Raw genomic sequence first — 14520 nt, forward strand, 5'->3', positions numbered from 1 at the left:
ATGGTTGCAATTTTATCTGAATTTCTTATTTATATCATTCTAATTTACAAAATTATTTCTGCAAAAGAAGGTTTGTTCAATTAATTAAATGCAAAATTAATGAAAAATTTTTGTTAAAAAAATAGCTATGATATTTTAGTTTTATTTTTAGGTTAAAAATAACAAAATTTTAGATAATAAAAGAAATTTAATCGAAAATGCATTTTACAAGTATTCAGACTATTCCTTCAATCAAACATTTACACATTTAATAAAAAAAAAAAATTATAAAATTTTATACATTTCACATATTTAATTCAAATGAGAGATTTTTCTATAATATTTATTGAAGCAAAAAAAAAAAAAAAAAAAAACTTTTTTTATTAGTTTTTGATGGCGAAGTGCAGAATGTAGGCGGTGGAGAGGCGCAAAAGAATGATTATCCATTACCGCTTTCCAGTAATTTATACGGTAAACGCGTCAATTACGGTATGTATTTAATATCTATTTAGTTAATTTGTTAAAATTAAACAAAAATTTCAATAAAATTTTAAATAAAATTTGAATAATAAATAAAAATTTATCAAAGGAAAAAAAACTAAAATTAAATTATTTAAATTTAGAGAAAAATTCTAATAAACCTAAAAGTAATTACATGCATACATACATACATACATACACAAACATACATACACAGACACATACACACAGACACATACACAGATATACAAACATTTATGCAGTAAACATAAAATTTAAAGCTTGGAAATGGGAAATCCTTAATTCGATGCATCATTAAATCAGCTAAAAAAATAATTAAATTCAGATGTGATAATGATAATAAATTTGCTTTTCAGTTTTAATGCCTTTGATGGGAGGAATGTATGGCAAAAGAGCTCATAGTGATATCTATGATAAGTCTTATCAGCCATTATCATTATCAGCAGCAGATGAATACAACAATAAACGTTTATCATTGCTATCAAAGATTATACACAAAGAGAATGGTTATTAGATTTGGAAAACTTTTTTTTGAAAAAATATTTTTTGTCATTTAATTTTATTAATTAAAATAATTATTGTCATATATTTAGATATTATTAACATTGTGGCATTTTAGATATGGCACAGTTCAATCCATTATCACATTATCATATCAATGAAAAAGTTGGACATTCACCATATCAGACATTACGACAGCATTATCAGTTAGAGGATGATAACAATGATTACTACAATCAGATAAATGATAATTCACATCTTCTTCAATTATTACTCAAATTAAGATCGCTGCTAATGAATGATGAATTTAATAATTGAAATGTAAATTAAAGTGGTATTTGGCTTTCATTGTTGCATTACTGAAAGAAAGCACTCATTTGCATATATTAAGTATTTAATTAAATATTAGAAAAAAGAAAGCAAAAAGTTAATTAGTTTTCTCTTTGTTTGCTAATTACGAAAGCTATTCATTATTATTTACAATCTTTTCATGAAATCACTTTAATTTATAATATTGAATTAAAAGAAAGTTTTCTAAATTGCAACTTTTTAAGAAATGAATTTCATTAAAATGAATTCCATGTTGTATCATTAATTTCTAATTTTTTAAACTCAGAACTCAGTACAGCAAATTTTTCATAGTTTAAATTTCAAAGTCATTCTGTCATCAATAAAAGCATAAATTACAGATTACAGTACAAATAGATGCTTGCTTATATGTTTGAAACTGTTTTAAATTCGAAAATGAAATCATTTGGAGGAATAATTTGAAATGATTTAATTAGAAATTATCCTAAAAATATTCGATATATCAATTATTATTTTAATATTATTTTGTCTTTTTTTCTTTCATAAATTTATTAATGCTATTTTTTGCATGTAATATGAAAAATTTTAGCATAAAATTTAGGAAATAAATTTTTTCAAATTTCATAAAAATCAATAAAATTTGTTAATGGCATAATTTTGACGGTTGGCATGCAGTCGTTCACATTTTTCATATTTTCATTGCTAGCAAATATACATTTCGCAGGTTTTTTTCATTTATTTAAACTTATATATGTGTGTAAATATTAGAAAATAAAATTTTAGAAAATTAAAAAACGAAATTTTTTTTTTTTTTGTAATTTTAATGTGACTAATAAAATAATGAATAAAATTAATTTTGATAGTACAAAAAACTTTAGGTTTTATATGAACTGAAAAATTTGAAATTAAAGAAAGTTAATAATCTTTGAAGTTTGAAATTGAGGAAAGTTAATAATCCTTTTGATGCAAAGAAAATAAGCTAATAATTTCAATGTCATTAATTAATTTTAAAGAGAGTGTTGTTTGCATTCCACCAAGTGTACCAGCAAAAGATAACCAAGGTGTTGAATGTTGCAGACTACCTTCGGTATTTACTAATTACTTTCAGTTTAATCTTTTAACAAATAGAGAGAGAAAGAGAGAGAGAGGAAGAGAGAGGGAGAAAGAGAAAAGGTAAACAATTATGATCTCTTTCTAATTATCTTCCAAAATTAGCCACAAACTTTTCTATTATTAAATAATTTCTCTATAAACATTATATATTACTACTGTTGTTTTTGAGAAGTAATAATTAAATTCTAAAATTTAAATTTCCTTCTTTTTTTTTCTATTATTTCTCTTTGCATTTACATAAATAAAACTTTTTAGGAACAAAACATTCTTTTGAAATATGAAATTTCTTTTTATAAATAAAAATTTTATAGGAAATATTTCCTCATAAAGTAATTTATGAGGAATTTTGCAACACAGTTTATTTTGGTGTCATGGCGGATGGTCCAAATGGTCGATTTTGTCGATTGAGTAGCATCCAACTGAGACGTACTTTCTTTATAATTCATTTTCACTTCATTTTCTTATCTTTATCATATCAGTTGATAAGCGATCTCGATAATGTCATTATTTGACTCCACTATCATATCTTTATCATATCAGTTGATAAGCGATCTCGATAATGTCATCATTCGACTCCACTATCATATCTTTATCATATCAGTTGATAAGCGATCTCGATAATGCCATCATTTAACTCCACTATCATATCTTTATCATATCAGTTGATAAACGATCTCGATAATGTCATTATTTGACTCCACTATCATATCTTTATCATATCAGTTGATAAGCGATCTCGATAATGTCATCATTTGACTCCACTATCATATCCTTATCATATCAGTTGATAACTAATCTTCCTAATAATTTCACCATTTTACTTCACTACCTTATAATTAATTGTAATTAATCATCTTAGCAATTCCATCATTTTACTTCACTATCATGCCTTTATCATATCAGTTGATAAGTAACCCTGTAACTTCACCATTTTATTTTTGATAAGTGACTTAAATAAAATTACACAGCAAATATTCCAAAATTTTGCAATGATTTCTACATTTTTCGGTGTAATATATCATAAATTTAAATTTCAAAATGATATTTGCATACATTTATGTCAATCAAAATTATCAAATGTTTTTTTAATGAGAGATCAAAAAAAATTTAGTAAAATTATAGCACTGTAGAAGAAATTCTTGTTTTTTATCCAGAAAAAAAAACTAAAACATTTAATTTGAAATTACAATTTCTTTCCTTCTTTGATTTTATTCTCTCTCGCCCTTTCTCTCTCCCTCTCTCTATTAGTATCATTTATAAAATTTCGAAAGTAGCAATAACTTTTAGATTTTTAACATATTGTTTTTTTTTTGTAGTTTATATATGTATTTTAAAATAATGATAAAATGAAAGAATTATTTTAATATATTTTTTAGAATCGGTGGAGTGTGACTCTGGATGGGTTAAATTTTTCGAAGGATTTAATCAATTTTGCTATAAAGCAGTATATTCTCTCTTTTTTTTTAAAAAAAAAAAAAAAAGGAAAAACAAAATTTTCTTTTGCAATATTTTTCTTTTCTTTTTAGCATAAATTAAGAAATTATAAAAAAATAAAAATAAAAATTTGGAAGGAATTAATTTCAAAAACAATAATAAATCAAAAGTATTGCATTTATTTAATTAATTCAGTTAATGAATTATTATAAAAGAAATTTAAGCAATTTAAAAACAAAATTTTTCTTATTTTCTTGCAAATTATTAATATTATTATTATATGAATGAAATAATTATCAGTCAAATAATTACAAAAAGCAAATAATCAAATTAATTAATAATATTAATTAATTTAATTATTTCATTTCGAATTATACAATAATTTTTTATTCATTCAATTTTATTAAATTTTAGTTTTCCATCAAAAATGAAACATTCGATATAGCAAATAAGGCAATCGGTGATCCATGTGAAAATGAAAGGAAGTCGGCGAGGCTTGTGCGAATACCAAATCAAAGCATTAATATGTTTCTTTATGGTTTGTAGTTCGATTTGGGATTTTAAGTTAAAATATCTCATAAATTTTACTTAAATACTTATTTCTTTTTTTATTTATATTAATTTTGCTATTTGTTATATTTCAAATTAAAGTATGCAAAAAAAAAAAGTAATTGAAATATTTGTTTGCATTTGCATTTATTACAATTTTTGCTCTTTGTTAGAAAATTTTAAAAATTATTTAGGATAAAAAATTAGAAATTTTATTTAAATATTTAGCTTAGAAATTTTTAGCTCTCTTTGTGTGATTATGTAAATTTTGCTCTTTATTATAATTAAAAATTATTTTTTTACCTAAATATTTAACTTATTTATTTAATTCCCTTCGGCTTTGTATAAATTTTTTTTATTTACTACATTTAGAAATTATTTACAGTTAACAATTAATTAATTAACAATATTTATTGATTGTTTCTTTTTTTTTTTTTTTTAAGTGAAAGTATTAAATGGTGCACAAAATTTATCATGTTTTACAACGGATGAAAATACTTATTATTACTACATTGGCTTATACAGGCTTGTTTATCTTTAGTAAATAAAAATTGTTTATGAAAAAAAAAATTTAAAAATTTACATAAACATTTTTAGAATAATTTGCAAATTGCCTCAAATTTTTTATGAACATTGTTTACTAATCAAATTGCATTTTATTAGTTATTTTAAATTTTAGCTGCGTAATTTAGTATTAAATAAAATTATTGCTAATTGAACTATGATAATTTAATTTTATCATTATCATTCTTATTGTTATATTATCAGCAACACTTTATAAATATGATAAAATCATTGGAAAAATTCAAAAAAAAAAAAAAAAAAAGGAGAAAGTATAACATAAGTTAATCACAAAAATTATATATTTCGAATCTTTCTTTAAACTAAAAATTAAAAATAACAAAAACTAATTAATCGCATAACTAATTTCTTTGTCTTTGCTATTTTCAGAAAAGATTTCGACTGGCGGTGGTATGCTTATCACGAAAAAGCTTACTCACATTTGGAAGAACAGGGACAAATTCTGTTGGATTATTTGAATTCACCACGACCACAACACGTTTGGTCTGATGGAACAGAAATTTTTGCGAAGGGTTGGAATGATATCAATGATATCACCACGAATGTTATCATTTCTAATTGTTGGTTTAGTGATGGTTGATAATTTAATTCAATTTTAATAAAAAAATCTTAATTATAGACATAATTAATTAATAGAATTAAATTGATTTTGAATTAATAAAATTAATGAAAAATCTTAATAGAAATAATAGAATTTCTTTTTTCTAATATTATAAGAGTTTTTTTTTTTTTTTTTTTTTTTTAAAACATATTTGTCGTTTTTTTTTCTTTTAATTCATTTTTTTAATGAATAAATTAACTGAAATTAAATACAATCATAGAAAGTAATTGTTTTTTCTTTTTTGTATTATACATAGGAAATAGGCTTGAAAAAAAGCTATAATATCAGAAAATAATTTTATTAATTTTTTAATTTTTAATTTCATTAAAAAAAGCTGCAACAATAAATTTGGTTTAATTACTGAAAAGTTAAATTAATAATAAAAAACAGAATAATGAATTTAAGTTAATTAATAAAAATTAATGAAAACAGCTAATACAAATACCACATTTTACATTTCTTAATTAAAATAGAAATTATAGGTGGGATGTGGCGCGATGTCAATAATTCTCGAACAAATTTTAAGCATGGCAAAAAACTTGTGCCAAATCAAGGCTTTATTTGTGCTTATCATGTGTGATAACAGTAATTCAAGTGATTATTTATCATCTTTTCTCGACAGTGATAATCGTTAACAGTGATAATGTTTATTTGAATAATTATATTTTGTGATTAATTTACAAAAATAATGTTATACCATTATTAAAATGATTAATAAAGTATAAAAATAAAACAAAAAAAAAAATTCTCATTAAAATTTTATTAAACTTTTTCTTTGCTAAGCCAATTTACTAAAGTTTTATCTTTGCTAGGCTTTTTTTTTTTTTCAAAATAAATGAATTCTTGAATGGGCAATACTTTTATCCATGTTTTCATCCTTCAACTATTAGTGTATATATAATTTATTTTTTCTTTTTTAATTATTTTCCATCCTAAAATTTTATTCGAATTATCAAAGCTTTAAATATTATTTATCAAATTATTCATTTTTCATATAATCATTAAAATTATTGAAAATGTGACATCTGCTTTTGTGTTTTTTTTTTTTTTTAAGTTATAAAATTAACTATGAATTCTTTCAGTTACTTATTCAAACTATTTTAATTTCTAAATGTTCAAAAAAAAATTTCAATTATTTTTTTATAATTTATCGAAAATGTTTTGACTATTTGGTTCACTTCATTGCTATATTTCCAACTAACACTGAATTTCCAAATTAATAAAAAAAAATTTTTTTCTTTTTTCAGTTAATTTTAAATTTTTTGAAACTTCATAGATTTCATAGAAAAACCAATTTCTAATTTTCTAAAACCTTAAAAAAAAAATGAGATATTTTTAAAAAAAAATTTTCAATTTCTGCTGATTTATTTGAAAATTGGAAATTTCATACTCAATATTAATTCATTTTACTGATTTGAATTTTTCATTTATCAAATCTTGAAAGAAATCAGTTTCAATAGTAATTGTCTGAATTTTATTTCAAATCACATTTTAATTTCGAGTTACTAATTAAAGTATTTATTACAGGTAACACAGGTACAGGTAAATTACAGGTAATACAGGTACAGATAAATTACAGGTAACACAGGTAGCATACATATATTCCATTTTTATTTTATTTACTGCATGCTTTTTTTGCTTGTTTCAAACTATGTAATTAATATTTTGAGGTAAATAAGCAATAATATAGTTCAAAATGTTTTTTTTTTTTTGTTTTCAAATTTCTAAATTATTATTTTTTTGCTCAAAAAAAAAAAAAAAACAAATCTTTTTTTAATAATTTATTGAACAATTTCTAATCTCTAAATTATATTCCTTAAATCTTTCAAATTTTTTATAATTTTTGATTATTCCTTTTTTTTTTTTTGAATAAAAACTTATATTTGTAGTATAATTATTATAAAATTGCATTTTAATTTTGCATAAATTAAAGAAATTTAATAGTAATTTTAAAGAAATGATTGAGCTTATAAAGGTTGCAAATTGCTTTGCGCAATTTCATTTCTGCGTCGATATGTCGTCCACGACTGTTCCCGAAGCTGGTGAAGCTGTTCAGGAGGAGAATGATAATAATGATATTGAATATGTTGAAGTATTATCATTTCATTTCTTATCACTTATTTATCATTTGATTAATTTAAACTAAGAAATGCCAATATCATTTATTTTATCTTTCTTATCAGTTCATATCACATCTGTAATTATTTACTATCATTTCAAATTATGCTAATTTGCTTTAAGAATTATTAATATGTAAAATAAGAATAAATCAAGTGCTCAAATAGTATTAATTAAAAGTGATAAGCATATTTTGAAATGTTTTCTGCTATATTTGTAAATATTTTTTTTAAAAAAAAAACTTTACTTTAAATTTTTGAAAAAGCTTTCAAATTTTAGGTTGATGCAAGTACCAAAGAACTTGATTTAACGCGGCATCGAATTAAAAAGATTGAAGGATTTGACTTTTTGCACAGCATCGAACATTTGTGTTTACGTTGGAATTTAATTAAAAAAATTGAAAATTTGCATATGCTTGTTACACTCACTGAACTTGACCTTTATGATAATCAGGTCTTTGTGTTATTTTAGGTTTTTATATTATTAATTAAGTTTAATATTAATTTAGTTCAATTTTCCCTTTTCTTTTCCTTCTTTTAATTTTCAAATTTTAAATCTTTTAAAATAGTAATAAAATAATAGCAGCAGCAAGCAGAAAAAAAAATAATATTTATCACATTGGTAAAGAGAAATTTGCATAAATTTTAGATTACTAAAATTGAAAATCTCGATGAATTGGTTAATTTGGAATCATTGGATTTATCATTTAATCGTATTACAGTGCTGGAAAATTTGTCAGCATTGAAAAAGCTTAAAAATGCGTATTTTGTTCATAATAAAATTCGAAAAATTGAAGGACTTGATGAGGTAAAATAATTGAAAACTTTTTCTTTCAATCATAATTTATATTCATTTTCAATTTTGTTTGTTTTTTGTTGAAAATTTAACAAAATTTGAGGAAATGATTGATTATTTTCAGCTCACTGAATTGGAATATTTGGAACTTGGCGATAATCAAATTAAAAAAATTGAAAATCTTTCAAAAAATACCAAAATTAAACGATTATTTCTGGGTGCTAATCAAATTGCTAATATTGAAAATTTAGATTTATTAAATGACATTGAAGTGCTCAGTCTTCCAGCTAATGCTATTCAAGAAATTAAGGTGACAATTTAAAAAAGAATAAAAATAAGAGACTGAAACGATTTTAATTTCTATTTTTAGATTTTACAGGTAAATTTTTACTAATTTTTAAGCTTTGAAATTTAACAAAGCCATTTTATTCGAGATTTTAGGCAAATTTCAGAATATTTTTGTATTAGCTTTGATTTGCTCAAAGTAAAAAAAAAAAAATAAAAAAATTGGCGAGAAGCGATTGTACGAAGCATTCAACGACAGATCAAAATTTAAATTAAAAAACCATCTAATTAAACATATTTGAATTGAAATACTACCAATATTCTATTTACAAAAAAGGAAATAATTTTCTTTTGCAATGCTTTTTGAATTTTGAATTCTTTTTCATTTTATTTTATCAATTAATTTATAAGAATTGCAATTGGCATTCAGTTTTTAGTATTTTCCACTGAAATAATACCTTGAAATAATTCATAAAAATAAAGTACTTAAATTGTTTTTAGGGTTTAAATAACCTAAAAGCACTTCGAGAGTTATATCTGTCACAAAATGGCGTCAAATGTATCACTGGCCTAGAAAATAATACAAATTTGGAAATTCTTGATTTAAATTACAATCGACTGATTTCCATTTCAAATATTGATCATCTTCAAAAACTTACCGATTTTTGGGCTAAAAAAAACAATGTTTGCTAATTTTACCATAAATTATTATTCGTTTTTTTTTTTTGTATGAATAGATGATTACTTCAAATTAAAATTGAATTTATATTCTTAATTAAAAATATTGATGTAAAACGTATATGTTTGAATTTTTTGAAAAAGATGGATAAAATTAATTTCATTTTTTAAAAAATTTAAACAAAATTTGAACACACATTTATTTATTATATATACATAAATAAATTATAATTCTTGTTTACATTAAATTAAAAAATATTAAAGCAATGAAATTATTTCATTTATTTAAATTATTATTTCAATTACCTAATTTGATTATATTTAGATTAAAAAATAAAGCTATTTCAGTCATTCAAATTATTACAAATTTTCCAAATGGAATTATTTGGTTCAATATGTAAATATATATTTACTTACCTAACAATAAATTTAGCTCGCTAAAATGTCTGATGTACTTGAATTGATTAAATTACCAAATTTGAAATTAATTTATTTGGAAATGAATCCACTCGCTGAATGTGGCACATATCGAAGTAAAATAATTCATATGTTACCACAAATAGAGAAACTTGATGCAACTTATTGTCGCATTGGTTAGTTGTTTACTCTTCTTTTATTTGTTCAATTTGTTTACTTTTAATTTGTTTACTTTTAGCATTCTTTTTTTTTGATTCGTAAATATTAATTTTTCTTTTTATTATCTTTAATTTGAATATTTTCTTTCTTATTTTGACATTTTTAATTTTATTTTTGCTTAATTTTTGAATTTTCAGGAAAGAGAAATTGGTGACTGTCGCAGATGAGCGAAACAATCAAAGAGAAATTAATAATTTCAATTCTTTTTTCTTTTTTGTCACTGATATACAAAGCAAATAATTTTTCTTTTTTTTTGCAAAAAATAAAATAAAATAAAATTTTCATTACTAAAACAAAGAATTACACTAATGGAAATGTAAAATATAAATTATTGAAATGGCATATAAAATGAAAATTTTTGAATTATTTAATTATTATTACTGTAATCTTTTTTTTGCGCACAAAAATAAATAAATAAATAAACAATTTCAATTCAAAATTTTTTCAAATAACGAAGCCATTTTTAACAAATATTAAATTATTTTTAAAACTTTTCTAACAAAATCTATTTAGCATATTTTATTTGAATCATTTTTATAAAATTGTAGCAAAATTGTCTGGAATTTTATTACAGTTATACAGTACAAATATTTAATTTTATCACACAATTCGATTTCTTTTTTGGTTTAAAATTTAATTTTACATTCAAATATTTTTTGCTTTATAGCAAAAAAGAAAGAAAAATTTACGCCAATTGTTTACATTTCACACCAAGCATTTTCCGCTCGAATCTAAACAAAATTTAATTTTAATAGTTTAGAAAAATTTATAATAATTTTTTTTTGTACTAACTTTAAGACAAAACTAATAATCAATAAAGGGAATATTTTTAAATTTGACATTTTTTATGTTTCATAAAATTTAATTTAGATTTTGATTTTTTTTTTTGTTTTTTTTTTAGTAATATTTTGAGAAAAAAAAAAGAAAAAGTTATTTCTTTATTTTACTTTTTAACACTTACACGCGCTTCTTCTTCGGGAGTAAAATCATTTTCAATATTAAAAAAGGCTCTTAACTCTTCCACCGTCTTTCCTTTGATATGATTCGAGATCGTTTTGCAGCCAGATGAGAGTAAATCGCTGACATCCAAGTAATTTGCTGCCTTAAATTTATATTTTAATTTTAACATAATTTTCCAATTTTTCAAGAAGAATTTAACAGATTATAAGCAAAGTTTAATTTGAATATTTTTAAAAGCCTTTTGCTAACCTGTACAAGCTCGAACAATTCCTTATTGTCCGGCAAAGCAAGAAAATTTTGTCGCCAAACCCTTTCCTCCTCTGATTTAGCTGCTTCAACTGTGAGATGTGCTTGATGTGTGCACCATTCGAGAACCTTTAAAAATAGAAAATAACACTAAAGTATTTCATTTATATTTATAACAAACAAAAAATAATTTTAAGTAAAATTTCTCATTTATTATTTGTTCAAATTTTGTTGCATATAATCACAATTTCATTTATTTATTTTCTTGAAATATATATATTTTTTTTCTTTCGTTCTTAATTTTTGTATGTATTTCAAATGGAAATTTAGTTTAAAGTTTTTTGGAAGGATACAAAGAAAAGTTAAAAATTATTATCATGAAATTTAAAATTTCATAAATTTAATACACAATGCGTAAATTGAAAAGTTATAAATTGAAAGCAAAATCCTGAAATTCCTGAAATGCTTTGAAGGTAGAATAATTCCGGACGAACAAATTGTGTTAATTAATTACGGAAATAAATAAATGCTCCTAAAATAAGTTTGCTTGAGTTAAATACTATTTTATTACACACAAAATTTTATGAAATATTAAAATTAGACTTTTTTCTTTTTTTTTTATTTCCATAATTAACGATATTACTTACGGAAAATTGCTGTACACTACTTCACGTCATTTTTTATTGCATATCTATGAAATTTGTGTAATAATCACTTAGTAGGTAAGATACTTATTTACCTGTCACCATTTACTTGTCACCATCTACCTGTCATCATTACCTGTCACCATCTACCTGTCACCATCTACCTGTCATCATCTACCTGTCATCATTACCTGTCACCATTTACTTGTCACCATCTACCTGTCATCATTACCTGTCACCATCTACCTTTCACCATCCACCTGTCATCATTACCTGTCACCATTTACTTGTCACCATCTACCTGTCATCATTACCTGTCACCATCTACCTTTCACCATCTACCTGTCATCATTACCTGTCACCATCTACCTTTCACCATCTACCTGTCATCATTACCTGTCACCATCTACCTTCACATCTACTGTCATCTACCTGTCATCATTACCTGTCACCATTTTACCTGTCATCATCTACCTGTCATCATTACCTGTCATCATTACCTGTCACCATCTACCTGTCATCATTACCTGTCACCATCTACCTGTCATCATCTACCTGTCATCATTACCTGTCACCATCTACCTGTCATCATCTACCTGTCATCATTACCTGTCACCATTTACTTGTCACCATCTACCTGTCATCATTACCTGTCACCATCTACCTGTCACCATCTACCTGTCATCATTACCTGTCACCATCTACCTGTCACCATCCACCTGTCATCATCTACCTGTCATCATTACCTGTCACCATCTACCTGTCACCATCTACCTGTCATCATTACCTGTCACCATCTACCTTTCACCATCTACCTGTCATCATTACCTGTCACCATCTACCTTTCACCATCTACCTGTCATCATTACCTGTCACCATCTACCTTGTCACCATCTACCTGTCATCATTACCTGTCACCATTTACTTGTCACCATCTACCTGTCATCATTACCTGTCACCATTTACTTGTCACCATCTACCTGTCATCATTACCTGTCACCATCTACCTGTCACCATTACTTGTCACCATCTACCCGTCATCATTACCTATCACCATCTACCTGTTACCATCTACCTGTCATCATCTACCTTTCACCATCCACCTGTCATCATTACCTGTCACCATCTACCTTTCACCATCTACCTGTCATCATTACCTGTCACCATCTACCTTTCACCATCTACCTGTCATCATTACCTGTCACCATTTACTTGTCACCATCTACCTGTCATCATTACCTGTCACCATCTACCTGTCATCATTTACCTGTCATCATCTACCTTTCATCACTACCTGTCACCATCTACCTGTCATCATTACCTATCACCATCTACCTGTCACCATCTACCTGTCATCATCTACCTGTCACCATCCACCTGTCATCATTTACCTGTCCTAATCATACGCTATCATAAGACTCAAAAATTAAATTTACTAAATATTAATGAAATAATAGATAATTATAGATATTAAAACGTTTTCTTTTCTCATGAATTAATGATGTGATATTAATTAATTTATGGATTTAATGTTTTGTGCTTTTTTTTTTTTAATAAAACAGTTCGACTGATATTATTCTTTTCTCAACCAAATTTAATTAAAATGATAAAGATTTAAAAAGTAAAAATTTGAGTAAAAATTCACTAAAACATATGAAACTGAAAATTGATTGTATTATTTTTCAATTTACTAATTGCTACTTGTTTCGATGTTATCTAGTAGCAATACTGAAATGTAATTAATTAATTTCAATACAGAATAATTAATATTTGCAAAAAAATTTTTCTCGTTTTATTATAAGTTTACAAAAAGTACCTTTTTAATAGTTTTAGCAGGTAATTCAATAGGTAAGTCAAAAGCTGGCTGTGATTCATCAACTTGATCGATTAGTAAATCTAAATTTTCGCTGATAGAAATGAAAAGCATTTATTATTTAATTTTTTTCTAAAACTTATTTGCAATTCAAATATTATTAATCTAAAATGGAAAAGCAAATAAAATTTTTTTCTTAAATTTCAAATAAAAAAAAAAAAGTTTACAATTGTAAACATATAAAAACACTTTTTTATATATAAAATTAAAAAAAAAAAAAACTTTTTCTTTTTTAAAAAAGACAAAGCAATTTCTGCCTGTTAACATATTTTTGATAGTTTTTGACTGTGATATAACATCCATATCAACAGTTATCTTTTCTCCATCCAGTGATAATAAATTGATACTTCGCTTATCAGATTGTGTGATATCAGTTTCAGACTAAAAATTTTATTTCAATTAAACAATGTGAATCTCTTCGTTTTCAATCTTAAATAATTTTATTTTTAATTAAATGTTAGGGTTTGTAAATTGGAAAGCAATTGATAAAATCACTGTTTGCCACATAATTTTGATTTTTACGATTTAGAGTTGGCATAAGATGAGAGTATTTAATTTTAAATATAAAATTTAAATTAAATCTAATATTATAATCCTATTACGTTGCTATTTTAATAGCTTACCGTCATGGCTGATAAAAAAAAAAACAGAAAAACAGAGAATGTTTTGTTGAAAAGAACCGCACAATACGATTTAATTTGCGAATAATAATTACA

At 23.9% G+C, this 14520-nt stretch overlaps 4 protein-coding genes across 4 annotated transcripts; 3 read left to right on the forward strand and 1 right to left on the reverse strand.

The window, feature by feature from the left end:
- Positions 1-1299, forward strand: Bm12379 (Uncharacterized protein; the record flags this gene model as incomplete). The annotated part of the gene is made up of 4 exons (XM_043076283.1): positions 1-70; positions 367-468; positions 837-986; positions 1100-1299. The coding sequence occupies 4 exons, from the start codon at positions 1-3 to the stop codon at positions 1297-1299; spliced, it is 522 nt and encodes a 173-aa protein (XP_042932217.1).
- A 660-nt stretch (positions 1300-1959) lies between these two features.
- On the forward strand, positions 1960-6149 carry Bm796 (Uncharacterized protein; the record flags this gene model as incomplete). Its single annotated transcript, XM_043076284.1, has 8 exons — positions 1960-2014; positions 2304-2377; positions 2715-2829; positions 3780-3847; positions 4252-4375; positions 4830-4911; positions 5338-5528; positions 6052-6149. The coding sequence occupies 8 exons, from the start codon at positions 1960-1962 to the stop codon at positions 6147-6149; spliced, it is 807 nt and encodes a 268-aa protein (XP_042932218.1).
- Positions 6150-7583: 1434 nt separating this feature from the next.
- On the forward strand, positions 7584-10235 carry Bm5689 (Leucine Rich Repeat family protein; the record flags this gene model as incomplete). Its single annotated transcript, XM_043076285.1, has 7 exons — positions 7584-7661; positions 7967-8140; positions 8336-8494; positions 8607-8792; positions 9269-9451; positions 9879-10038; positions 10219-10235. The coding sequence occupies 7 exons, from the start codon at positions 7584-7586 to the stop codon at positions 10233-10235; spliced, it is 957 nt and encodes a 318-aa protein (XP_042932219.1).
- A 544-nt stretch (positions 10236-10779) lies between these two features.
- Positions 10780-14433, reverse strand: Bm6609 (S-phase kinase-associated protein 1A, putative; the record flags this gene model as incomplete). The annotated part of the gene is made up of 6 exons (XM_043076286.1): positions 10780-10812; positions 11043-11183; positions 11291-11416; positions 13748-13827; positions 14062-14185; positions 14428-14433. The coding sequence occupies 6 exons, from the start codon at positions 14431-14433 to the stop codon at positions 10780-10782; spliced, it is 510 nt and encodes a 169-aa protein (XP_042932220.1).
- Between the last annotated feature and the right edge of the window lie 87 nt (positions 14434-14520).

Source organism: Brugia malayi, assembly GCF_000002995.4.
Source record: "Brugia malayi strain FR3 genome assembly, contig: Bm_v4_Chr1_scaffold_001, whole genome shotgun sequence".
NCBI classification, from domain to species: domain Eukaryota; kingdom Metazoa; phylum Nematoda; class Chromadorea; order Rhabditida; family Onchocercidae; genus Brugia; species Brugia malayi.